Source organism: Lissotriton helveticus, chromosome 6 (genome assembly GCF_964261635.1).
Source record: "Lissotriton helveticus chromosome 6, aLisHel1.1, whole genome shotgun sequence".
NCBI lineage: Eukaryota > Metazoa > Chordata > Amphibia > Caudata > Salamandridae > Lissotriton > Lissotriton helveticus.
The window spans coordinates 616,789,269-616,816,627 of record NC_136067.1 but is presented as its reverse complement, the minus strand read 5'-3'; the positions used below and the strand labels follow the sequence as shown (position 1 = coordinate 616,816,627).

The 27,359-nt window shown below is 42.7% G+C and overlaps 1 protein-coding gene across 8 annotated transcripts in view; it reads right to left on the bottom strand.

The window, feature by feature from the left end:
* MYO6 (myosin VI) overlaps window positions 1–27,359 on the bottom strand; it is a 909,629-nt gene that overhangs the window by 297,538 nt on the left and 584,732 nt on the right. For all 8 annotated transcript variants that reach the window (XM_078648084.1, XM_078648085.1, XM_078648086.1 and 5 more), the window contains exons 17-19: window positions 18,169–18,264; window positions 16,455–16,625; window positions 2,182–2,220 (exon numbers count right to left, since the gene is read on the bottom strand). In XM_078648084.1, coding sequence (XP_078504210.1) covers window positions 2,182–2,220; window positions 16,455–16,625; window positions 18,169–18,264 — 306 coding nt within the window. The remainder of the gene's footprint in view (window positions 1–2,181; window positions 2,221–16,454; window positions 16,626–18,168; window positions 18,265–27,359) is intronic.

The following is a 27,359-nucleotide window of genomic DNA, read 5'->3' as shown; positions in this document are numbered from 1 at the left end:
CCCCCCTTTTAATGTAATAATCTGTCCTTCTTAAAGAATTGTGGACCTACTTCCTGTCCTGTGGACACCCCTTTTCCTCCGACTTGCAGCTCCTTTATTTCGGTCTGGTCCTCTGCATCTTCTTCATGGCTTTCTCTCCCCGTTCTCCACTTACAGGTTTCCGACACCCTTTTCTTTGTCATAGATCCTCCCCTTCCTTCCTATATACGGTAGTCCTGTGTCAATGTTAATTTTTATTGTTGTCTACATTATATCCACTCCCCTTTTCCTAACTGTTCCTTCAGCTCTGTCTAGGTGCCTGCAACATCTAGCAGTAGCCCTCCCATGATCCCCGCCCGACCTGCCAAGAAAGTGTTGTTTCGTGTCTCTGCCCTCCTCACAAAGATACAAACTGTCCATCATAAAACTTCAGCAACAAATAGCATTTTGCATGCTACTAATTGCCATTATAAAAAACTTAAATGAATATACCTTATGACTGAAGAGAAACTTTTCAACAGAGGTTGAATTCCACAGGCACAGTGTGGAACTGATGAGCACATTTAGGGCCAGGGGTTATTCTGAAAATATATTCATGGTGGAAGGCGAAAAGCAAGACTTTAACTTCACTTCAACCAAACAAGAAAAAGAAAACAAATTATGACAATTTAAGAATGATTATGACTTTCATGAAAGAGTCCAAGCAAACAAAACACATCCGTCAAAGACATCTGAATTGCAACAGGAAGACCCAGACTTAAAACATCTTTTACAACTACATACAGAAAGGGGAAGTCACTCAGAGACATACTGTGTACATCCACTTCAGAAGGGAACAGCAAACTAATATGGCTAAATGTCGCCCTGAAAGGATTCAAATGATGTGAAAATTGTAATGCTTGCACTTAACGCCAAACCAACAAAACCTTTCTAATGGGAAAATGGAAAGAAACAGGGAATCAAAACTTGACTTGCAGAACGTCTACACTGTCTTTGTCAAAGAATGTCCATATAAACTCAAATATATTTGCAGCGCACGCGTACATTAATATCAGATCTTCGAGCACATCAGTGCAATTAAGAATTGTGTCTTCTGCATCATAGCAAAACACTTTAACAAAATGCATAATAATGATGAGGACCTGCAGGAATTTTATGCAATTGACAAGGTTGCAAAAGATGAGAGGAGAGGAGATTCTGTGAGGAAATGTTATCAACTTGAATCCAAGTATATCATAAGAGGTGGTTTGGTGGCTCCCAGTAGACTCAATGTAGATGAAGACATCTTTGTTCATTTGGAATAAAATTTGATAAGGGAGACTTTAGCACAACTGCTTGAGAATAATTAAATAGAAACACTGCTTCGTTAAAAATTAAGAGTACAGTTGCCTGCTGATAGCCTGAATAAAACAACATATGCTTCAATTCAAATGACCAGTATAATGAATCATCATGTGCATTTAATCTAATTACACAAAACGTAATAAGAGAGGTATCACTGACCACTAGAAGGCAACAATTCTATCCTTATTATAAAGAAACAAGAATGAATCATGGATGAAAAGCAATTAAGCTGCCTAGGATTCCTGCGAATTAACAAAACCAACTACTATTTGTACAGCAGACAATGAATGCACTGTAGAATGTATATGGCAGCTTCACCTGAGAGTGTGCTGAAACAAGTACTGATGTTGAAAGAATGACAGATGAAGCTCACAGAACCTAGCTCAGTTGTGTGCTGGCATTACCAGTGCAACATGTAGATGAAATACAACTCCTAGTGAAGCAAACTTATATAATCTTACGCAAGCTGCTGCTTTCACACGATGCATCCTTTTGTGTAAATAAACGTTGTACTAATGTTTATAAAATATGTGAATCTGTACATTTAAACCATAATTGCAATAGTTTCTTGCGAGGTGTGCGTCGTGCACATACAAATATAACTCTTATTTGACAATGTTAGTTTTGCGTGTGATGCTTAACCAAAATGTAATTCGACACACATTCTGGCATCGACTACATTTTGTTTATCATAGACTGTTACTTATTCAGACACGATTGTAAATAACAATGGTTGCATAGTCTTTAATCCATTTTAATTATCATTGAAGCAATGATGCAACTAAATAAGTTTCCAAGAGTCGTACTAATGGCACATATCAAAATAGAAAACAATAAATTATCTTTGCAAATACTCACAGTACTACGCAATTTTTCAAGCAGCAAATTTAGCTGAGTCTGTAAAACAAAAAATGTTAATTCAGTATTCGAAAGGAAATGAAAGTTGAAATACATGTTATTGAAATTTCACAAAGGATATACTACAATGCATGCAACAGATAACACGGAAAGCATTAGTAGGATTCTGCCTTTGTTTCATAGACAGCAGTGCCGTGTATATAAAAACATGCAGCTGCAGGCAAGCCTCAGAATTGTAGAAACAGATCACACAGCCTGATAAAAAGATGGGAAAGCAGATAAAACGATTGGGGAACATGTCACAGATAAAGCACGGGACTAAATCAAACAATAAGACCCAGAAGATCATTGTAAAGGTGCCCAAAACAAACCAGTTGCACATGTCTAATGTAATGAAATAAGCTCTACACTCCGAGTCCTAGCACTCAATAAACCCTTCCCACTCTAATGATGCGGTGATGTTACCATCAGGACACTGTTCCATGTACCATACCACAGCCAATGTTTATTAGAGGCCAATTGTGTACTGAACCTGGTATGTGCAGGGTCCAGAGACACTTTAAGGCAAGGGCTAAGTAGGCTCTGGCCCAGGGCCCCTCTGGGGGCCCCCTTAAAGAGCCAGCTATGTTCTGCAGATAGTCTTGCCCTGATGACGTGGGTAATTCTTAAACAAATTGTTTTAAATACCATTACACTTGAATTTATTTTTAATGTGGGTGATGTGAGATAGCATATTAGGGACATTTTAAAGAGAAATTATGTGTTTAACTTTAATTACAACAAGGGGTGGTGATGGACAGAGTCTCTGAATTAAGCAGAGTACTCTCACCCAGTCAAGAGATCAGGGCTAGATCCGACACCGTTTTTTAGCTCATTGCACCATCCCAGTTTCAGAACCTGGCTGTATGCAAATTAGTCTGTCCCTGGCCCAGTGCATCATGGGAACAGGGCAGACCAGACTACAAAAGCCAATTCTTACACTGGGAAGGAAACAAGCTTCCGGGGACCGGTTTCTGGCATTTCAGCCGTCTTCGGCCCGGCTTGCTTGAATCCTGATGGTGCAATGAGCAAGGGACTCACACCTGAGTATACCCTTCCACGCTTAGGGTGGACAAAATTATTTACAACAAGGGGTGGTGATGGACAGAGTCTCTGAATTAAGCAGAGTACTCTCACCCAGTCAAGATATCAGGGCTAGATCCAACACCGTTTTTTAGCTCATTGCACCATCCCAGTTTCAGAACCTGGCTGTATGCAAATTAGTCTGTCCCTGGCCCAGTGCATCATGGGAACAGGGCAGACCAGACTACAAAAGCCAATTCTTACACTGGGAAGGAAACAAGCTTCCGGGGACCGGTTTCTGGCATTTCAGCCGTCTTCGGCCCGGCTTGCTTGAATCCTGATGGTGCAATGAGCAAGGGACTCACACCTGAGTATACCCTTCCACGCTTAGGGTGGACAAAATTATTTACAACAAGGGGTGGTGATGGACAGAGTCTCTGAATTAAGCAGAGTACTCTCACCCAGTCAAGAGATCAGGGCTAGATCCAACACCGTTTTTTAGCTCATTGCACCATCCCAGTTTCAGAACCTGGCTGTATGCAAATTAGTCTGTCCCTGGCCCAGTGCATCATGGGAACAGGGCAGACCAGACTACTACAGGGTATACTCAGACATGAGTCCCTTGCTCACTGCTCCATCAGGATTCAAGCAAGCCGGGCCGACGAGGCTGATATGCCAGAAACCGGTCCCCGGTAGCTTGTCTCCTTTCTGGTGAAGAATTGGCTTGGTAGTTTGGTCTGCCCTGTTCCCATGATGCACTGGGCCAGGGACAGACTAATTTGCATATAGCCAGGTTCTGAGCTGGGATGGGGCAGTGAGCTAAATAACGGTGATGGATCAAGCCCTGATCTTTGGACTGGGTAAGAGTGGTCTGCTTAATTCAGACACTCTGTTCATCACCACCCCCTTTTCTGAATCGTTTTTGGCCACTATAGGTGTGGCAGGGTATACTCAAACATGAGTCCCTTGCTCACTGCTCCATCAGGATTCAAGCAAGCCGGGCCGACGAGGCTGAAATGCCAGAAACCGGTCCCCGGTAGCTTGTCTCCTTTCTGGTGAAGAATTGGCTTGGTAGTTTGGTCTGCCCTGTTCCCATGATGCACTGGGCCAGGGACAGACTAATTTGCATATAGCCAGGTTCTGAGCTGGGATGGGGCAGTGAGCTAAATAACGGTGATGGATCAAGCCCTGATCTTTGGACTGGGTAAGAGTGGTCTGCTTAATTCAGACACTCTGTTCATCACCACCCCCTTTTCTGAATCGTGTTTAACTTTAAGGCAACATCCATAAAAGATTGTTTTAGCTCAAAACAGGCCCTTACATATGAGAAATGGGAGGGCATCACAAATTTTATTTTAAGTAATATTAGTGAGCTGATGCTGTGTTAAATATTGAAAACACAAATCCCTATCCCTAAATATTAGATGCAAACACATTTCAAATGTGGACGAGTGCGCCTGTGCGCTATCAGTGACCAGGTGGCTAAAGAGGACATGAAAAATACGAAATTAGATCTTAAAATCAAAGTTGTTCTGAATAGGGCCCCCAAAATTTGTTTGGCCCAGAGCCCCCAAAATCCTTAAGATGTCCCTGGCAGGGTCTTTAAAGGTTTCTGTTGTAGACTTAAGAATTACCGTTCACACAGACATCAATTGTCTTTTCTATTTGAAATAAAGTGCTCAATGAGAAATTAGCCTTCCTTTCCTTCCAACTGCACAGTAAGCCCATGTCGCAGAGTTTATCTCCGTATTACGTCTGGTAAAACGAGATTTAATCAGTGGTGATATTTTAATTGTACATGTCCAAAGCTTCGACATCCGATTCTACTAGCCATATATTCTAGGTGTAATTTGTTTCCTCAACCTCGGGTTGTTCTTCTTCCTGCTCCACCTCTTCCTCTGAATTTGTGTGTTGAGGTTGTGGAGGTGAAAAACATATGTGAAGTTATTTTTTTATTTTTTGACTTTTGTCATGAAAAACTGTTTCTTTTTTCTAAATGGCCTCCTCAAATGTCTGTTTTATTTTTTCAAAGATCTTCAAGTGAAAGGGAAGCCTGTGGTTATGATGGTGCTGTTTCTGTAGCAATGTACCCAGTTTTTAGGTCATGTGTATCCTCTTTTCCATAAAAATCTCTCACACTGGTTCTTTCAGTGTAAGAAATCTCTGCAAAGGTTGGCTTACATTTTCACAGATGCAGTCTTTGAGACTGATCAGCTAGTTCATCCTGCCCAGCTCTGCAGTTCAAGAGTGTATTTCTTTCCGAATCCGAGTTAGTTTCAGAGTTGAAGTGCATCATCTTCTCATTTCTACTTCTATATTCTGAGCCCGTTATCAAGGGCGTTTCCTCTCCTGTACGTGATTCTCTTTCTGATGTTGATCCGGTTGCTGGACGTAATCTTCTTTTTAAACACATATGCATCTCGAACTCAATAACCTTTTGAAGATACTTTCATCTCTTGGAGTTGATCCACATTGAGTGGTTGATGGGCCTTTTAGTTCACAGTTTCAGGCCAGATGCAGAAGCACGTTCCCAAGTGAACGTGCATGTATGCAATGCAAGCTTTTAGGATGAGCTAGGCGCTGTGTCTATCACCATCACTCACTTATTTGGGGTACTTGGAGCACAAGAGTCTTCAGTATCTGATTACTCTGGAGGTAGGCTCTGATTCTCCTCATCGAAATCAAATGGTGCAGAGGTCTGTATTGCCCTTCACCCCCATTTTGTTTGACTTTTTTTGTAATTCTTCTGACCCCTGACATAGACTAGATGATGCCTTGTTCTTAATTTGAGTGTAATGTACTTAATGGCTATCCCTAGAACTGTAATTGTTTCTTGCACATAAAAAACTCTATTGGTGAGGCATTTAGTCTTGGCCCTGTGTAAGCAAAGATTACAGACACTGTGCAAGCCACTCTAATCGACAGGGGTGTTATATGAGGGCAAAGTTTAAATGGTATTGTTTATTCTTCCACCCTCATGAATTATTCTTATACATCCTGGTGTGCCCTATGGCAAAATTACTGTCCGGCATCTAAATATTCGCTAGAATTGTAAATATTTTTTCAATACCTTCTCTCTGTACTTTCACACCAAATCAGTTTGACCAAATATGCTGTACTGGATACAAGCCCAATGACAGTATAAACATTAATTAAGGTAGATTCTGTGTCCCAGTGTGTTGTGGAGTTCAGGACACATGATCACGACTCATATCTCACAAGCTAGAAATCAAACTTTCACTCCAAATAAAAAAGAGTTATAATATTCCCAACACATCACCAGATGGCAGGAGAATAATCATAATCGGACTTCTCTTAATGAAAGGTATACTTTAGCGGAATTGGAGGATGCTCTGTACTTGTTTTTTGTTTTGCAATGTTTTACATTGATATTTTAGTATGTGACTAAAGCACATGATACTAAATAATAAACTAAACTCCTTGGTCTTCTATAGACATCTTCTATGGACAATAAATGTCATTTGGGGGGTTATTGACCTGAACTAGCTTCACTTCAGCCAAAAGCTGACATGTGGCTCAAAAAAAAGATGGGCCCTCTGAACAGTTTTAAATGCATGTTCATATGTTCAATTTTTACACCAGCACTCATTGAAAAATACAACTGTTAGAAGGTGGTTCTGACCATCTGAGCCGCCAGGATTTTTCGCTTTTTGAACACCTATTTGTTGAGCTTTTACTGTGGGAGAGCCTCTTATGGTGGGACTCACCCACGGTAAACTCATGATGGAAGGGACTGCATGTGTATTTTACCGGTGTCGTCCTGGCGCCAGTAGGCCGCTGCGCTGCAGCCAGAGTAAGGGGCACTGGGTTGGTTACATTCAAACAGGTGTGTACATGCGTGTGCACAAGTGTAAGGGCTGCACAGGGGAGATTCCATTTCGTGTGCAGCTACAATTTGAATGGTTTGGCAGGACTAATGAGGAACTGGGTGGTGACATGGAATAGTCTTTCTACAATGGGAATAAACATTTGAGGGAAAGTCAGTGTGCTTTACTGTTTTTTTCCATTATTATTCTATGAGGATGCGGAGCAAATGGGCTAGTTTGACTTTCCTAAGGCCTACAAATTCCAGACACGCACTATAGTCCACTGTAACTTATGTGGGAAGAAGTATTCTGCAGAGTCCAAAGTCATATTTGTACTGCTTTTGGGTCATCCAGAAATGTCATATTTCTCTGAGTCAGCTCATAACAAGGGCCTGGCTGGGGCTGACCCTGCCAGGCTGAATTAATGACCTTCCTCCCAAGCTGTAGCATTAGAGGCCCAGCCCTGCACGACAAGCATTCCAAGGGCGAAGGCCTCCACTCCAAGAAGAGAAGATGGGTGGAGCTACAGGTTAATCCATCAGCAGCTGACACCTGGTGCCAGGGACCAAGCTGCTCTGGAGTGAAGGCAGAGAGGGGGGCAGGGGCTCTCATAGACCATGTGGCATGAGACCTCAGGACAATGCCATTTTTAACAAACCCAGAGGCCTGGGCAGGAAAGAGGGAGCAGGTGCGGAGGGGTGATGTGTCGCTGTGTTATAGGGCAAACAGAGACTTTCTGACAGTCCCCTCCCCATTCTTTAAAAAGAGTTTGCACTGGAAGAGGAACTCTCTCTGGGGTGTGGTCTGCTGAGGGAGACTGGTGCTGGAGACTGGCGCCATGGGCAGTTGGTAGGAAAAAAACCCTGACTGTCCCAGGATGCAGAATTGCGCCAGGAATGGAGTCCAGGGCCAGTGAGCAGAAGCCTGGGCCTCTGCGCAAGGAAAAGAGAGGCCCAGGAGAAGAGCCAAGTGAGAGGCTGGTGTAGGGAGCTAGTGAAGACACCTCCCTGCGGAGTTCACCCTCCTTGAGACCAGCAGGACGATGGAAAGTGCTCCCAGTGGGTAGCACCACGAGAAGCAAAAAGAGGCAAAAATGGTGCAGATCGGTGCCCTGGGGCTGAGATATGCCCTCCACAAGGTAGGCGAAATTTGACCTCTGGCCGGACCGACGACGAAGCGCGCGGGGCTTCGCCACTGGTCCTTGAATGTGACCCCATTTCCGGGCCCCAGAGTGAAGGCCGAGGACGGGGGAGTGCCGCCGCACATCCCCACAGCAGCAGAAAGGAGGGGTGGTGCCGTCGCACTCTCCCGAGGCCCTGCCCCACCAGCGGGCTGGAACTTTTGTTCTGCAGCTGGGGGTGCGTTACAGACTGCATCAAGGTATGAAGGTCTGAGTTGGGGATGTCTGGAAAAGGGCATCCCCTGGAGGTGAAGAGGTGCAATTGCACGAGAAGTGCATTTACCAATTGTATTTCTTTTAGAGGGACTGAAAGTCACATGTGTTATGTGAAATACATGTGTAAGGTGATGTCATAAGCCAAGTGGGGTTTTGTTGCCAGACATTCCTGCTAGGGTGTCTGGCTGTATATGCTTAATCCTGTGATTCCACTGTGATGCCTTGTAGGGGCTTTAATTGCAATGCACTATAATTGTTATCAACTATGATGAGTACCTCATTTAAAGTGATGCCCAAACATGTATTCTTGATACAGCTTTAGGGGAGGAACAACCCAGATGGTTAGCCACAAAATATAGCGGTGCATACTGTAGGGTCAGTATGAGATGCATTGTCAGGGTTATGTGTCCCCAGGGCAGGTGTACCTATTTTTAATGCTTGTTGAGATGATGGGGTGAGTTGCCACAGGGATGGTGTCAGTTGGCAAGGCCCTTGCTCCAGGTTGTGACAACCCACTGCATTAGGGGGCAAGATGATGTGCATACATGGGAGTGGTGGTACTAGACCCCACCCCCGAGGGAGTAGTGTTACATAAGTATTTAACAATACATTTAGGTATTTGTCTCATAGAACGCTGACAACCCCTCAATTTAATATTTTTTATGCCTGGCTACAAGCAGCTGTAGCTGTTTAGTAAAACCTCTAGCACAAGTACACACAAACACAACATACACACATACACATACTGAAAGTGGCTTTGAATCAGCCATCTTCAGGCATTGGCTCGTTTGGTTGATCTCCCTTCAGACATTGGCCTCCTGTTTTGCCCATCATATTTTAGTATCAGCCATCTAATTATCCAGACTGATACATTTTCTTTTGCAGCTTTAGATTTAATTGGTGACTATCAATTCTTTGGGAGGTTTTTACTTTGGGAAAAGACGAGATAATACATTTTTATTTAATTTAAAGACAGAGCACCAGTTGCAGTTCCTTTTCTGATCATGTTCAACAACTAGCCTTTGAGATTCAGACTACCAGGAACTCTCTCTTGCCAGGGGATACTGCAAATACATGGTGAAAGACTGTAGTAGAAGCAGATCGGCAGCGCAGTGTACAATGACCTTCCAGCTAAATGAGCACCCACCCAGGGAGAAACTTCATAAAACACAAGAGTTCTCTCACAAGAAAAGGAATTGGAGAAAAAACAAATCTTAAGATGACCTTCAGATTGCATTTCAGATGCCATGAAACTAGCTTGGATCAACCCTGGCTCAAGAAACCTTACTGTGATGTCAAAGTTTCACCATGTTTTGCAACAGCAGCGTTTCTCCTTTTCTTGGCTACAATCATGGAAGCCATCAAGACCTATTAAATGCATCTATTTCTTAACAACTGCTATATCCTTAACTCCTTTCAATATGGCTCCTTACACTTCAGTGAGGCACAAACTGCCCTTGTACCAGTGGAGGATCATCTTCTCCAAAGTATGAATACTAATGACTGTGCGCTTCTTATCTTTCTCAATGTTCCTGTATTTTACATGCTGGATCAAGAATGATTAAGCATGTTCTGAAGTCTTCATGGAAGATTTGTATTCTTCTTCAAGCCCTTGGATATCACTTCCATATCCATGGCAAGGGTTCACAGTTTCCCAATGACCTCTCAAGGACCGTTTCTAACCAACTGCAAACATGTATTCTATCACCAGTCAACTCAGTACTGCATAAACAAATACCCACAGAAAAAAACTGGGCAAATAGAAGATGAAGAGGCAGCTGGGTTAATCAGTACTATAATGAAGTAATGTTTTTTCCTCAAGAGAATATATAACACATACAGAATATTCTACAAACACTACCGAAAGAGCACATAATGATGGAGATAGAGTACAATTATCTTGTACACAGAACAAAATACTAATGAAGCGGTCAGTGTAAAAGAACAAATGACCTGCCCTTGGTTGCAATCTTTCTGGTGGAAACTCTATCTACCTTCAGATTATTAAATTCTAGACTAATGTCAGGTGCCAGACATGATAAGGAAACTGTCAGAGCTCTTCTGATCTATTAAGAAGTACCACTGTTCCATCCCAGCTCCAGCATCCACCGGAATATGGAGCCACATAAGATACTACCCCTAGCCCTGACGTTAGTTCTTCTTTCTTATTTCCACACTCTTGTGTACATTAAAATAAATTGGAAACCTATTATGAAAAATGCATGACTATTCTTCAAAACAGAGAAGCTGAAGGGATCAGTAAGAAATATGCAGGTAGACAATATATCCACCACTAACATAGTTACCTAGACAAGCAACTGGTTGTTCGGATGTACATGTCTAATTACACATTCCTCACTTCTTGAATCAATACCAAACCAGTACCTCTAAGGTGGTGGGTCTGATGAACGAGTCAAACCAAGAAGTCCTACAGCAACGATCTTGCAATATGGGCATTTTAGCAGACCTTGGAGTAGACTATAATGTGCACTGATAACTAGGCCGCAACCTAGCAATTGAGGTGACATTAACAATATGACACAACAATGCAAATACATACATTACACTGTATTGTTGTGTTGGCATGATTTTTCACATTCACTCTGACATCTTTGCCTTACTGTTTTGATTCTGCTAACAGTTATGTCTTCATATCGATGGGAATATAACAAAAGGGAATGAGTTGCACTTGTTATCAATGTATTTAGGCTGATATGTTGGTTTGTGTGTATATGGCCATGGTAGGTGCCCTGTTATGAACATGTATGGGCCAGGCAGATTTTCTTGTCCACCGAGCGGTCCTTTGTTGATTTATTTCCGGATGTGTATTTGACCAGTTTCCATGCTATAAGATCTTTAGAGCAAATACATGTCACTTTTATGATTGCATCGTTCATCTTTTACTTTTGATTAATGCATGAAGCACATCTGAGAGGATCTGCATGTCAGCACTTTGCATACTATACAAGTTGCATCCTATAATTAGTGGTTAGACAGTTTCTCAACACACGAAAGGAGGATAAGGGAATGAGTAGCACTTCACTCATAAATACTTTAGCAACGATGCCTTGGCTAATCACATAGAGTTATTATTCCACAAACTTGCTTAACCGGGTTCCTCTCTTCAGGGTCTAACACATGCAGTTCCCTTTATCTTTGATGCTGCACATTCCCTCCAAGACCAGCAAATTAACATGTCAGGTGCACTCCGATAAGACTGTACGCATTATATAGTTTTCCACACATTGCTAGTCAAACTGACAGTTCTTCTCACTGTCTTCTTGCTACCTGTTTTCTGTCCTGAGGAAGATCCTATTTGAACTGGGGTTGAAACGTCACAACGTTTTAGCCTTAGTCACTCATTTGATATTGGGCTTTGTATGACCCTGAACTAATATATGTTTGAATGTTGAGTTGGCTATTTGTACATAACAGTGTGTGTACTTTATTAATATGTGTTCACAATCAATGTACATATTTTTTCTGCATTATAATAAATATAAAACGTGTAATTTGTTTCTTATTGATTGCTACTGGGGATCATGGATTGCACTCATTGAGGCTCCCATACACTACAAACAATTCTAAATTAATCTGAATCGAATACTGTTTTCTTGGAAATATTTAACTACACCAGTTCCTAGGAATAGTGGGCTTGCCTACTTCTTTCAGTGTCTCTGCCGCAAACACGTTTGATTGACAGTGAAAAAAAACATCCTGCTGCTCAGTAGTTTAGTAAGTGGATCATGGGACCAATCATAAGGAAGTAAAAGAGTCCCCTGACTGCTGTTTGAAGTATTAAATACAGAAATAATCACAGTTCGAACGGGCTGTCTCAGGGCCCGGGTGCCACTGCATCTGTTGCACCAATAAAAGCTACGCCGATGCCGGATGCATTAATGAACTTCCCAGACTGACTGAATGGATTAAGGGGAGACCTGGAAGGGAAGGGTGTAGACTGTGTAAAGTGTTTCCTAGTTCAAAGTGGTATGAAACCTTTCCCCTACAGACTGCACATGTTCTTTCAAGGGTGAACTTATGCTGTTAAATTTGTTGTGAAAAGTAGTATTATGGCAGCTGACCTCTCCAGCCCTTGAATCCACCACGCTCTCAATACTGCTGAAAAAACTTATTTGGAGGCAGAGTGGGCTGAGAGGGCTGACGTCTTCAAAAGGAACAGTCCTGAAATTTGTGGTACTGTTGTGCCAGGAAGGGCAGGGGCAAAGACTGTGCTGTGGTCTGTCCTGGTTTAAAGTACTTCAGAGCCAGTCAACCTTGATACCAAAGAGACGGAAGACATCAAAGATCGTGTCAATTAAAGATTGCTGGATGCCTCCAGAGAAGCTGGTGGAGTCCATCTGGGTACGGAAGTAGATGGCAACCTTGGAGGCCTTAACAAGCCATGGGCAACCCAGTCAATGGTGTTCAGACAAGAGCTAAGGATTTGTTTGGTTACGTATTGCCTGTCATGCACGACCAGTGCAAAGTAACTCAGGAGATGGTCAAGGAAATAAGGAACAACCTGCAGAACCATGTCCAACAACGCATGGGAATAGAAATCTAAAAGGCAAGCCACATTAAGTAAGTGAAGTGCAAAGCTCCCCGAAAAGATGACTACAGAGCTCTCAAGACACAGATGAGCTATCAAGAATTTCAGATCCCTAGAAGCAGGACGAGGACTGTACACAATCTGGGGACTGATAGCCAGTGCGGAACAAGTTTGTTCCACGCCACTAAAATTTAGTCCATCAGGCCATCGGTGAAAGGCAGAGTAGGTTCGGTGACAGTAGGGTGCAGGATCTCAACTTGGTTACGTATTGCCTGTCATGCACGACCAGTGCAAAGTAACTCAGGAGATGGTCAAGGAAATAAGGAACAACCTGCAGAACCATGTCCAACAACGCATGGGAATAGAAATCTAAAAGGCAAGCCACATTAAGTGAGTGAAGTGCAAAGCTCCCCGAAAAGATGACTACAGAGCTCTCAAGACACAGATGAGCTATCAAGAATTTCAGATCCCTAGAAGCAGGACGAGGACTGTACACAATCTGGGGACTGATAGCCAGTGCGGAACAAGTTTGTTCCACGCCACTAAAATTTAGTCCATCAGGCCATCGGTGAAAGGCAGAGTAGGTTCGGTGACAGTAGGGTGCAGGATCTCAACTTGGTTACGTATTGCCTGTCATGCACGACCAGTGCAAAGTAACTCAGGAGATGGTCAAGGAAATAAGGAACAACCTGCAGAACCATGTCCAACAACGCATGGGAATAGAAATCTAAAAGGCAAGCCACATTAAGTGAGTGAAGTGCAAAGCTCCCCGAAAAGATGACTACAGAGCTCTCAAGACACAGATGGGCTATCAAGAATTTCTGATCCCTAGAAGCAGGACGAGGACTGTACACAATCTGGGGACTGATAGCCAGTGCGGAACAAGTTTGTTCCACGCCACTAAAATTTAGTCCATCAGGCCATTGGTGAAAGGCAGAGTAGGTTCGGTGACAGTAGGGTGCAGGATCTCAACTTGGTTACGTATTGCCTGTCATGCACGACCAGTGCAAAGTAACTCAGGAGATGGTCAAGGAAATAAGGAACAACCTGCAGAACCATGTCCAACAACGCATGGGAATAGAAATCTAAAAGGCAAGCCACATTAAGTGAGTGAAGTGCAAAGCTCCCCGAAAAGATGACTACAGAGCTCTCAAGACACAGATGAGCTATCAAGAATTTCAGATCCCTAGAAGCAGGACGAGGACTGTACACAATCTGGGGACTGATAGCCAGTGCGGAACAAGTTTGTTCCACGCCACTAAAATTTAGTCCATCAGGCCATCGGTGAAAGGCAGAGTAGGTTCGGTGACAGTAGGGTGCAGGATCTCAACTTGGTTACGTATTGCCTGTCATGCACGACCAGTGCAAAGTAACTCAGGAGATGGTCAAGGAAATAAGGAACAACCTGCAGAACCATGTCCAACAACGCATGGGAATAGAAATCTAAAAGCCAAGCCACATTAAGTGAGTGAAGTGCAAAGCTCCCCGAAAAGATGACTACAGAGCTCTCAAGACACAGATGGGCTATCAAGAATTTCTGATCCCTAGAAGCAGGACGAGGACTGTACACAATCTGGGGACTGATAGCCAGTGCGGAACAAGTTTGTTCCACGCCACTAAAATTTAGTCCATCAGGCCATCGGTGAAAGGCAGAGTAGTTTCGGTGACAGTAGGGTGCAGGATCTCAACTTGGTTTCTTCTACAGCAATGGCAGTTTGAGTACCTCTGCAGTAAGTAAAGCTACTTTCTCAGTAGCAGGGCCTTGATGGGCAGTTGAGAGCCATATCTGATGCGGTATCAATGCCATTAGCATTTTGAAGGGTATGTAGACATCTACATTGATACTCGCGTTGGAGGAGGAGACCAGTTTCGCTGCTGTCTTTGTCTAGACAATTAGGGCAGATTTACAAGCCCCTTGTGCTACTTTTGCGTCATTTTTAACATGGGAAAAGTGACGCAAAAGTGGAGCATGGGATTTGTAACTCTGCCCCTTAGAGAGCATCTCAATCTGAATGCTTAGCAACATGGTATAAACCTCCTGTGGACTCAAAGGAGAGTGCAATATATTTGCCATACCCGTTGAAAAGAGTCAAGATCCTAGTACCATCTTTACTCTGACTCTAGGAGTATCTCCAACAAAGTCTACACAGTTCTAAGGTGGCTAGAGATGACTCCTGTAGTAATCTTGGAATCCAGGGAAGTTAACTGAACTTCTATTGAAGAAATCTGACCTTGCCCAAGAAACATAAGATTGTTTACACAAGGCTCAATCAGTATCAGCCAGTTTAACTTGTTTTTATTCACCTCCTACTTGATTTCATTCCATTACTGTATCACCAACATTGTTTTTCCGTGGCACACCTTCAACATGAATTCCTACAGGACCACAGGGCAGACAACCCGGTACTGCTGATACAGACATAAGGTCTATTCTAGGTGTTCATTACTTAATCTTCAACTGGTTCTTGTCCTATTTGCCTATAGTGCACTGTGCATCTTTGATAGCCCTAGAGTAGGAGAGGTCCACTGCCAACTTGCGCTTTGATACTCTTGTGTAAGAAGGATACATTTTTCATTGAGGCTTCTGAGAATAATAAGCATTCTGTTGTGAATTCAACACTGTGGTCTACAACCATAAAACTAGAATGTACTATTGTAAATAGCAGTCTAGTGATATCTTAATGAGTGCACTGGTCAAAGAAGACCATGTGAACAGTACAACAATGTAATCATCTTGAATTTGGCATACTGCCAAAGGAAACCGAGTAGCAGGATAGTCGATAAATGGTAGTGATTCTCTAGAAGTCCACATAAAAAGTCACATATCCAGGACACTGTAAAATCAGATATCATTCGAAATTCTTAATGACAATTCTGATATACAAACTCATGAAACATTATTTGAATGTATCGATAAAATGAAAATACATATATTAAGTGCATTTTTCCTCTCATAGTTCTGATATATTTTCCTTCAAGCGACACCAGTGGTGGAATTCAGCCAGAAGGTTGCTGTGTTTCTTGTTTATTTGAAACAAGTAAATTACCTGACATTCAAACTAAAGTCAAACGTGTAAGTTGAAAAGTCACATTAGCAAACACATGCTGAAATCAGGAGGATTAAACATGCAATGAGCAGGATGAACTCTCTGCTTTAACATCTAACAGCCTAAATTAAACGACCTACACAAAAGACATGAGTTTACCTGCAGCCATTGGCTGTCACCTATTTTCGTTTCAACTCCTCTACAGGGTTCATGAGCAGGAGCTACTCATCAATTACTAAGATGGAAATTGAGGAAAGAGCAGGAAACAGGTGGTAAGAAAAGGCTTGCATTTCAGCTTTATAGCAAGTAAAAGAAAGGAAAAATGTGGAGAACAATTAGGCTCAAAGGTGAAAGCACAGAGAAGAAAGCACTAATACAATAAAAAACTGTACCTTGAATTTGTTGCCCACACTGATGAAGCCAAGTTTTCCAGCTTTTTGTTTGGTGTCTTTGTGGTTGTTTGCGGATTCAAATAATTCTCGAACAAATTTGTCCTTGGACTCACAGATGAGAGATTCCAGTGACATGTGCAAAGCATCGTTATTTTTCTCAACAAACTGGGTCTGTAAAGGTAAAGATAGGACGGTTTTTGTAAGCTGTGAAGCACTTTGTATAAAACTTCACAACTGACTACGCATTTGTTTAATGCAAAGAACTGTCTGCAGTCATGAACCCCAGAATATCAAAAAATTAAACATAGAAAAATGTGCATAGTGAAATTTTCTTCAAATGAAGAGGGCACTGGTGCTAGTGTTCGGAGACACTGCATCGAGGAAAATTTTCTGGGAATGCAAATATACATCAACTCAAATAAAAAGATTCTGCAACTTGTCATATACGTTTGTTTTTGGGCTGTTTTATGCCTTAATTTAGGTGGACACTTAAAACAGGAGAAAGAAGAGAGGTACCAAAAATTAACTTAGGTGCCGGGTATCTGTTTGCTGAGGCTGCTCATGTTGCTGAATCCCACAGCCGCCTCTGCAACAGCAGATCACTTGCTTTTGGTTTCTTAGAATGTATGGGAATAGAATTCACTTCAATAATAGTTATCTATTTCCATAAGGTGTAATAGAGGAATCAGAGTTTGTTAGGGGAAATTCACATCTACGACTTTTCTCATGCGCTCTGGTATTGCCCAATGATGGTTTTGATTCGCATGAAGTTGCCTGGTGGGCATACAGATCGATTTGGTCAACTTCATTCATGAGTGAACATAACATAACCAAATGTATCTAAAGTTATCAACTTGTGGTGATGCTCTAGATGTGGAACACTGTTTGCCAAGTTAAATAGTTAAATAACTACCTCAAACTCAATTCCTTGCATCAAACTACATTCTTGATGTTTTCCTTCTCATAGTTTGCGTTTACCTTACGTTTAAGACTTTGGACCTTATTACGATAGTGGTCGGTCGACTACCGCCCGCTATTGCGGAGGTCAGGAGACAGGGCGACAAGCAGTTGTCAGCCCGACCGCTACATTTTATTACGACTGTCGTGCACACACAGACTAATTAGTTTACACTTGTTGCCTCTTTATTTCCAAATTCAAAGCCAGCTATTTGTAGCATTTAAAGAGGGCTTCCCTTTACCAGCCTTTTTATCTGGCTGAGAAGGTTCAGGTATCCAGAGGGTTCAGCGTAAGGCACATTGCAAATTCCAGTTGCCTCATCATCCTTCTGTTCAGGGAAAACTCTCCTAACAACACTGTAGACTACAGATCATCACATTTTCGTTTAGGAAGGTCTTAAAACTCACATTTTTCTTTTGGCCTGGATTGAAGATTTTTATTAGTTCTGTTATTTTAGTTTGATATGTGTATCATTGCAATTTCCTATATGTTTCCCTGGAAAAGGTGGAGCTGTTTGTCCTTGCTCTTTGTTCTTCCCTTCTCTTTCTCCCATTTTAAAGTCGAAGTTTGCATAACTTTATTTATTTTACTTGTCTTCTGTGCTCTTCTTTTGTGGTAATTATTTTTAAACTTCTGTTCAGCAGCATCTTGCCCCTGGGGTAAGTTGCACTTGAAAAGGTCAAAATAAACAGACAAATTCACTCATAAAATCTAAGCCTTTGGTCAATAAAATATTGCACACATAAATACACATACCGTTTCATAGCAGACTGCTCCAGCAAAATGTCGGACAATAAAGCCTTCATCATCTCGAATATTCCTGTGAACAGTAAGTTTAGACTTCCTGGGAATCTGAAATTAGAATTCAAATATCAACTGACAATCATGAATGGAAAGAAATGAAGATGGCATTAACACATTGAGATTTTTTCATCAGAAGCCTAAACCTCATGGCAGAATAAGTTGGGAGATGAAGCTACTTTGGAAGCTGACAGACTGCTACAAAGCAATTTAGTCCTGAATGGTGTTTTCAAAAGATAGAATGTCCAGTTTCACACCATGACCTTTTTCGAATAATATCTTAAACTCCAAGCAGCAATGTCTGAGCTGTTGATGCCTTTCAGCTGGGAATACCTTTTGACATAGCAGCAAAGAGTGCTAAAACCAGTAGTGGGCATTATACAATACCTAAGTATTTATTCTCACATGCCTGCGTGACAAAAGATTGATGTTGGCTACAGAAAGGCTTTATCTAATTGAGGGGGTATTTTGAGGTAAAGGACTAGGGAACCATTTCATGTTGTCTTGAAACAAAACATAGGAACCCAGGAGGTGCAAGTACTTGAGGTTGTTGGTTCAATAATTCATTTGCACACCGAAAGCAAGGATTTGATACACATAAACCAATGTTTACTATGCAATTCAAAATACATCGGTATTATCACAAATATCTATGTATACTTACACATCTTTGTACTAATGATAATTTCTATGGTAGCATTGAAAAAACCTTATGAATCTAGAGTATATGGCACATATGCTTCCTCAAACTGATGAACAATTACTTTTGGGGTCTAAAAATAGAATAGATGGTCAGCCTAGAAACATGTTCATCTGTAAAGCAGATTCTGAACTCAAATGCAAATTATTTTCATTAGTTATTGTTTATTGGTTAAGTAAAAAAGAAACATTGCCCTTTTCTTGTGGGAAATTCCATTGAAAACTCTTTTGGCCATAAAAATGGGTCATAGTGTCAAACAACTCTGCCAAACTCATACAATCCTGTGCTGAAAATACAGCCATATTCCTCCTAAGGACACTCACTGCCTCAGTCATCTCATGAATCTTCTCTGTTCACAAAACAGCCTAAGTCACTGCCCTGCCAAAAAGGTAACCTCAGTCCCCTGGAAAGAACATATGAACCCATGCGGCGCACGGACTTAAGACTGTTGGTTTGATAAATCATTTGCACACTGAAAGCAAGGATTTGGACCTCTAAAAAGACACATTCATTTTCACACTCCTACTCCAGAAAAAAATGATTATTTGGTTAAAGTATGTGTAATACCAGTCACGATTGCTAAACAACATCCTCCTCTGCAATAACCAGTGAGGTTTAGAGTGAAAGAATTGAAATAGCAACTGTCCAGACCATATATGAGTATATTCATATTTTGAAGGACAGTCATTTTTGGCAGGTGGTCCTATGTGCCAGTCAGCAGCCTTTAATGCAACAGGACCATGAGCATCCACTATCAACACTCTACTCCATGGGATTTGGTGTGACTTTTCCAAGCCTGACTTTCTGTTTTCGTAGTAGATCACAAGTTGTGAAGCATTATCGCCCATTCTCTTAATCATCCACACAGAGACTCTGGGGGGTCACTCCAGGTCAACCAAAACATTTTCATGTATTGCTCTATGGGCAACATTTGGCTATACCCAAGAGCTTCACCACAAAGGAAAAGACACTTAGTTGCTACTTGCATTCTTAGACTCGGTCTGAAACTTGACTGGCTGAAGGTCCCACCTCAACTGAAACTCGTCCCCTGAGGTTCCCCTTGACGGATACTGGAGCATTACTGGCACTTAGCACTTTCTGAAGAAGCGAATAGGTCAACCTGAGGAGATCCCCACTGAGCAAAGATGTCCTGGACTATCTCGGGTAGAAGAAGCCACTCATGATCGGCAAGATAACACTGGCTCAGGCCATTGACTATGACATTGAGAGACCCCGGTAGGTGATTGCCGGTGAGACAGATCCCTTGGCGCTGTGTTCAAGACCACAGTCGCTGAACCTGCAGACAAAGGAGGGGAGACTATGCTCCCCCTTGTTGTTGACATACCATATTGCAGTCATGTTGTCCGCCAAGATCTTGATGAACCACCCACAATGGAGGGGAGACAGGCCATGAGCGCCATCCAAATTTCTTGCAATTCCAGCAGGTTGATATGAAGAACCTGCTACTCCTGAGACTCCTGTTCGCAAGATCCTCCAGGTTCATCCACACCCAAAGGTGGACGCAACCATCACTACAGTAGTCATGACCAGAGGAGGAATGGCCATCACATATGTCAGGTTTGTCTTGTTCCCCCACCAAGCCACATCTGCCACACCACTGGAGGAGATCACAATGGAATCCTACAGGTCTACCCTGTACTGTAGCCACTGCCTGTGGAGGCACCACTGTAGGTCCTCATGTGCCAACATACATGTGTGACTAGGAGAATGCAGGAAGACCGAATTATCTCCTGGATGCCTGCTATCCTCTTTAGAGGAGGGAAGGTACGGAGAAAAGTTGCGTCCATACTGATTCTATGAACTAGAGATATTGGGAGGGACGCAGGGGAGATTTGGGCTTGTAGATCGAAAAGCCCAGGTCAAACAACAGAGAAGTTGTCAACCTCAGGTGGTGCAGGACAATTTCTGGAAAGTTGGCTTTGAGGAGTCAGTCTTCGATGTACAGGAAGATCTGCACACCCGGAAGTCTGAGATGGGTTGCAACCACTGCCATCACCTTGGTGAAGACTAGAGGTGTCGATGTCATTACAAAAGGCAGTACCACAAACTGGTAGTACGTAGAACCCACCACAAAGCGAAAGTACTTCGATGGGACTGCAGGATAGGGATGTGGGTGTGGGCATCCTGGAAATGACACCATCCAGTCTCCAAGCTCCAACACTAGTAGAACCTGAGCTAAGGTCAGCATTGTGAACTCATTTTTGAGGAAGAAATTGAGGCCCCTGAGAACAAGAATAGGGTGCAGACCACCATCCTTCTTGGGCAGAAGCAAGTAACGTGGGTAGCAAACCATGGCTTATTTCCTGTCTGGCACTAACTCCACTGCTGCTTTCAGAAGGAGAGCTGCCACTTCTTGCTGAAGAATGGTCAAATGGTTGGGAGGTGGGGTAGAGGGAGGAGGTGGGGTAGAGAAAGGAGGTGGGGTAGAGGGAGAAGGTGGGTTGATTCAGCACATAAAGGAAGGGAAGGGCGTAACCCTTTTCTATAATCTGAAGGACCCATTGGCCCGCTGTAATGGCCTTCCAGGCTGGAAGAAAATGGGACACCTGCCCTCCCACAGGCTACAAGTGGGGTTGAAGCAACAAACTAGGCCTGCTTTCCTTGATGCGCGGGGGAGGCAGAGGAGGAGGGCTGCAACGTGGATCCACAGCCTTGTCATCTTGAACAGCCCATGTATTGGCGAACAAGGGGGTTAGAATGATGCTGGGGTGGCTGATATTACCTGGAATGAAATGAACCTATCTCAAAGCCACGAAAATGGCAAAAAGACCGAAAGTCCTCTGTTGTTGTTGGAAACTGAAGGCCCAGTTGTGTGCCATGGCCTTTGATGTTTTGAATCTCTCCAGCATCAAATACGCTTTATCACCGAAGAGGCACACTCTGTTGAAGGGAAGATCCATCAAATTGGACTGGGCACCAGAAGATAAATTAGATGTATGGAGTCAAGCATAGCGACAAATTGTGACAGAGATACCCATGGACCGAGCGACTGAATCAGCCCGGACAAGACTGACTTACTAAATTGGCGGAAGCTTTTTGTCCATCAAATATGACCTCCTGAAAATGGTCTTTCACGTCTGGAGCATCATTTGAGCCATGTCCCATAAAGGCACGGTTATATCTGACCAGAAGACAATTGGCATTTAATGACTTCAAGGCCATACTTCCAGCCAAAAATGCTTTCTTGCCCCAAGCCTCTAGTTGTTTGGACTCTCTGTCTGATGGTACCATGGGAAAAGCTCCACCCAAATGTGTACTGGAGCAGGACACCTATATCACCAAACTCTCAGGTGAAGGATGCATAGAAAGGAATGGCGGGTCGCCTAGTGCTGAGCGGTAGCATCGAGCTACAAGCCTGTGGACTGCCAGTTTAGATGATGGCTTCTCCATAGCCGCCAGGACAAGGGCCAGTAATGCCTCATTAAAAGGCAACAAGGGCTCTGGTGTGGCCGAGTATGGCAATAAGACCTCTATGAGAACATTGGTTTTAGTTTCAGCCGATGTCAGCTGTAGATTTCAGGCTTCTAGAGCCTTTAACATTATTTTATGGAGAGACATCACCTCACGTGTGGCTAGTTCGTTAGGGAACTCCTATGTCAATTGAGGGGAAGTATCCAGGCCACTAGCTACAGAGGATCCTAACCTTTGTCTTTATAGAGGAGACCTTCCATAGGGACCGAGACTCCACCAGAAATTTCAGGAAGGCGTGCTTGGTAAGCCTTATCTTCCAGTAGCATCAGTGCCTCTCTAAAGAAGTGCAGTCAGGTTTCGATGTCAGTTTGTGGTGCCAGTGACACTGTATCCAGAGCAGTAGAGGCGTGGTAGAGGTGATAGTGGTGGTGGTGGTAGAGGTGATAGTGGTGGCGGCGGCAGTGCTTCGCATGAAGATAGCTGTAGCACAGAGAACGGGTGTGCTGGAACAAAGCAGGGCAGAGGAGTGGTGCAGAATGGCATTGGATGAAATGGCATGAATAGCGGGAGCCGTGCTGCAGGCGTCAAGCACGAGAGGCTCCATACAGCAGCAACACCTTTGCAAAGATGTTATACATGGCATTGAGGAATGTCACTGGATCAGAGTCTGATGTTGTGAATTTAGGGAATTGCGGTAGTGAAGACTTAGGAGCTACACTGGAGGTCAGTCCGGAGCTGGTCCACGGAGGATCCTTTGATGGGATTCTGACCACTTCTTGTGCGAAGAGAAATGTCCAGAGGGAGTCGAAGAACATCTGAGAGGCTTACCTTTTGACTTTTGGGATTTTTTGTGGTGTCTCCTCCACTTGGTGGACAAGGAAGATGGAGAAAAGGAACAGTATCAAGAACATTTAAGACATTGATGTTCTCCTTGATCTGAGCCATCAAGAGAATGGCCTCCCACTCGTTGATGGCCTTGGGGTTCAAACTGGGGCTGGAAGCACAAGGTTTGGTGTCATGGTCAGAGCCCAAGCACCACAAACAGATCAAATAGAGGTCCGTGATGGACAATCCCAACAGGGTTTAAAACCCAATTTCTTAGATGGTGACATTGGTACTGCTTTTAGTAATTTGGTGTGAGGAGAAATCAGAGATAAAAGCTCCATATCTGCATTGAAGGCATGGAAAAAAGGAATTGATACGAAGGAGTGCGTACTTTATGGACTTGGGGACATCACTTCAGGTAATGACTGAGTTCAGTGCCCTATACTGGCGACATCGAGACTTTGACATTTTTACTGATCCATTCTGATGCCTGGGGATTTTTCTACAGGTGAGAATCTGCATATATTTATCCATCAGAAATATAATTCTTTTATATAAATCATTCCCAGACATTCTACCCTTGCCAACATCTAAATACAATTGAAAACAGATATTTTCTACTGCGCCGTGCCACATAAAAGAATGGCATGAGATAAAAGAACTCATCTTATCTGAAACCTGTTTTAATTTAGAACCATTAGACTCTTGTATTGCTACACAATTAATCAAAAACACTGATATAGTCTAAGTTTATGACCTGCAATCTCTGACTTGTAGTCCTGTTTATCTCATTATGTAATATAAGCTTTACAAATCCAATAATGCAAAGCCCAAACCTGGGCTAAATGAGCTACCTATGCATGGACTGGAGAATCTTGAGCACTATGCTAACAGCTTCGCTGACATCACAAGAGCTTATCCGAAGACTTTAGGACAACACCGCAGGACTTGTTGCATTACAAAAACAGTGTTACAAGTACTCTTTGACTCTCATTAAAGGAATGCTACCCTTTGCATCTTGCCTATTCCATTGTATTTGGAGAAGCCCACCTCAAAAGAAACAATGAACTTTTCCTCTTGGTGGCACATGAAACTAAAGAGAAGAATACCAGCATACAATCAATTACAGGCATTTCTATTAGACTTCATAACACTTTGCTGAACGGCATTAGAGGGTCACCTCTTTACTGCCCTTCCATTACGGAAAAAACATTGACTAAGTGATATCTTACTCACACTTCTAAACATACCAATTTGCTTGCTCTCCTCATGCTTGAATCCGTGCATTTATCTGACCAAGTTGTTTAATGTTCCAACATGATATATCTCTTGAGCCATTCAGCTACAAGTGTATGAGTTCAGTACTATGATAATATTACACAATCCAGAACGATAACTCCCAAATATAAGGGCTTTTTCAGTTTTAATTCATAACCATAATTTTACTTTAACTGTTGTTTTTAAATAGATTTTTTTTAAACAAGTTAATGTGTTATAACCAAAGCTAACTATAACTTCACTTTAACCTTTGTCTTTCAGTGATTTTTTGTTTTTTGATCATATACCACAAGCAGCACCTCATGGCCTTTGGCTGTACACAGGGGGGTTTGATCATAGGGACTGGCTTGTGGCCAGGACCTGCACTCAGTCCTCGATGGGCAGTCAACGCACACTCTGCACAACCTTTGGCTATGCATAGGTGGGGTGGGATGCAACAATTGGCCGTTGGTCAGGCCTGGCACACAACCCTCAGCAGGGGATGGACACAGACATATGTCCAAATCCTTTTGTGTAAGGTCATTAGCTGTAAGCAGCAGGGCTTGGACACAGACCATGACCCGTCGCATGCTGTCAACCCCTGCTGTCCATGGCCTTTGGCCATTAGAAATGGCGATTGGCAGAGATTGGACTTCCAACTCGATGCATGTGAGCAATGTGAGCAATACCCACATGTGTCATCTGACCAAGAGCAGTTTTTTTCCCTTTAATAGGATTTATCAATCCCATAATGGATTTGCAAATAATATCCTGGATTCGCAAATCATAGGCTGAGTTTAGGATTCACGAATTCAGCATAGGATTTACGAATCCCACAATAAAAAAAGTTTTTATTTATTTAAAGAGTTTTATATAGCGCTGGCTAGACCCGGAGGTATCAGAGCGCTTTACTTGAGAATCAAAAATGTAACAGAAAAAGTGCAACAATTACACAATAAATCCCCAAAAAAGAATAGGCAATACAATTAGGGGAGGGGAGAAAGGAGAGAGAGCGGTAGTGGAGGGGGCAGGGGAGGTGCGAAAGGGAGGATAAGGGAAGAGACAATACGGAGAGACGAAAAGAAGTCTATCTAAGGACCGTCGGGGTAGATGAAGACCAAGGAGGGAATCCACGGCCCATCGCACCTATAGCTAAACCAAGTAGCTCCATCAGGCATCAGACAAAAAAGTTCAGTCTCAATACATTGAGAGAGGGGAGAAGGAGAGACATAAAAAGAGGGAGGATGCGGGAGGAGACAGCAGGAGGGACAAAAGGAAGTGCAACAATGTGGTTTAACAGTAAAACAGAAAAAGATCAACAATTACACCTTACAACGAACAGTCAGCACTACATTAGGAGAGGAGAGAAAGGAGAGAGAAAAGAAGTGGGGGGGTAGGTGAGGTGAGAAAGTGAGGATAAGGGAAGAGACAACCGTAGAGACGAGAGGAAGTCTGTCTAAAGACCGACTGGGTAGGTGACGACCAAGGAGGGAATCCACGGTCCATCCCCCCTATAGCTAAACCAGAGGGTCCCTTTGCCCCCACCCCCACCCCCCACATGGACTTAGGTCAGGATAGGTTGACAGCGCCCTGTTATGTCTTTTTTCCCCCAACACAATGCATGGTACACTAAGTTGGGTAAAGTCGGCCAGCCTATCAGTGTGCAGCGGATTTATGAATTTGCAGTCAGAAGAAACACTTTCTTGTCTAACGGTCTGCCCTTATTTTTTTTATTGGATTCATTAATCAGTGGAGGATTTATGAATAAACAATCCGGATATCTTCAAAATGTAACATCTTCATGGCCAGACTAGAACACTTTTTAACCAATAATCTCTAAACCTATATGCAATCCACTTTTGGGGTTGCCTACCTTACACACTAATATACCCTCAGATCTCTCACTCTCCTCGATAGCATCCATGTTTTTCAAACTTATCGGCTGATATTAAACGTGGGTTCGAAGAGTCTTCAAAAATACAGAGAGAGATCAGGTCTTACTGTGAGTCGCTTGACACCAAAATAGATGGGCTTTTTGTTAGAACTGGGGTCTTGGAAGAAACAACGGCTGTAATGGAATTGGAAAACGTTAAGGAAGACATAATCAAACTAAAAAGAGAGGACATCGCACTAACGGATAGAATGGAGGTCCTTGAGAATAATGCGCGGCGCTGTAATATTCGTATATTACATGTACCCGAAGGAATTGAGGGATCAGACATTAAGTCCTATATCACCCAACTTATTAAAAGGTCCCTTAACTTAACTCATACTGAAGAGGAATTGAAAGCAGACATCCAACGGGTTCACAGAGACCCTTATAGGCGTAATCCACAGCGCACGAAGCCCCGGAAGATACTAGTCAACTTTCATACCTTCGTACTGAAGGACCAAATTCTCAATTTAGCCCTCAAACAAAAATCCTTGTCTGGTGGTGACTTTACTTTCCAAATAAGATCTGATCTATCAAGAGCAACCCTGGATAGACAGTGGGAACTCGGTAAGAGAATGGAGGCCTTCAAGAACCTCGGTGCATCAGTTCAGTTGAGTTTTCCTGCAGCCTTGAAGATCATGTTTAATAATAAAATGCACTATATCCGTACAGTCCAGGCTGCAGATGACCTACTGATGAGTTTAGGCACTCCTAAAAGATGAAGCCGGCAGGGTTAAGTAGAAGCTGGGGATTGTGAGATGCCTATTCTGACTGCTTATAAGCTCGCAAGTTTGCGATAATAGCGAAATGTGCACTGTGTCGAAAAGCATATTACTTAACTCGGATGGAAAAAAAAAAAAGGGGGATCGAGAGGAAGAGGAAAAAAAAAGAGAAGGAAATCTTTAGTGAAACCAAACATAACAAGAATTCAATCAATAACTATTTAAAAAAATATATATATATATATATATATAAATATATAAAAATAAATAAACCATA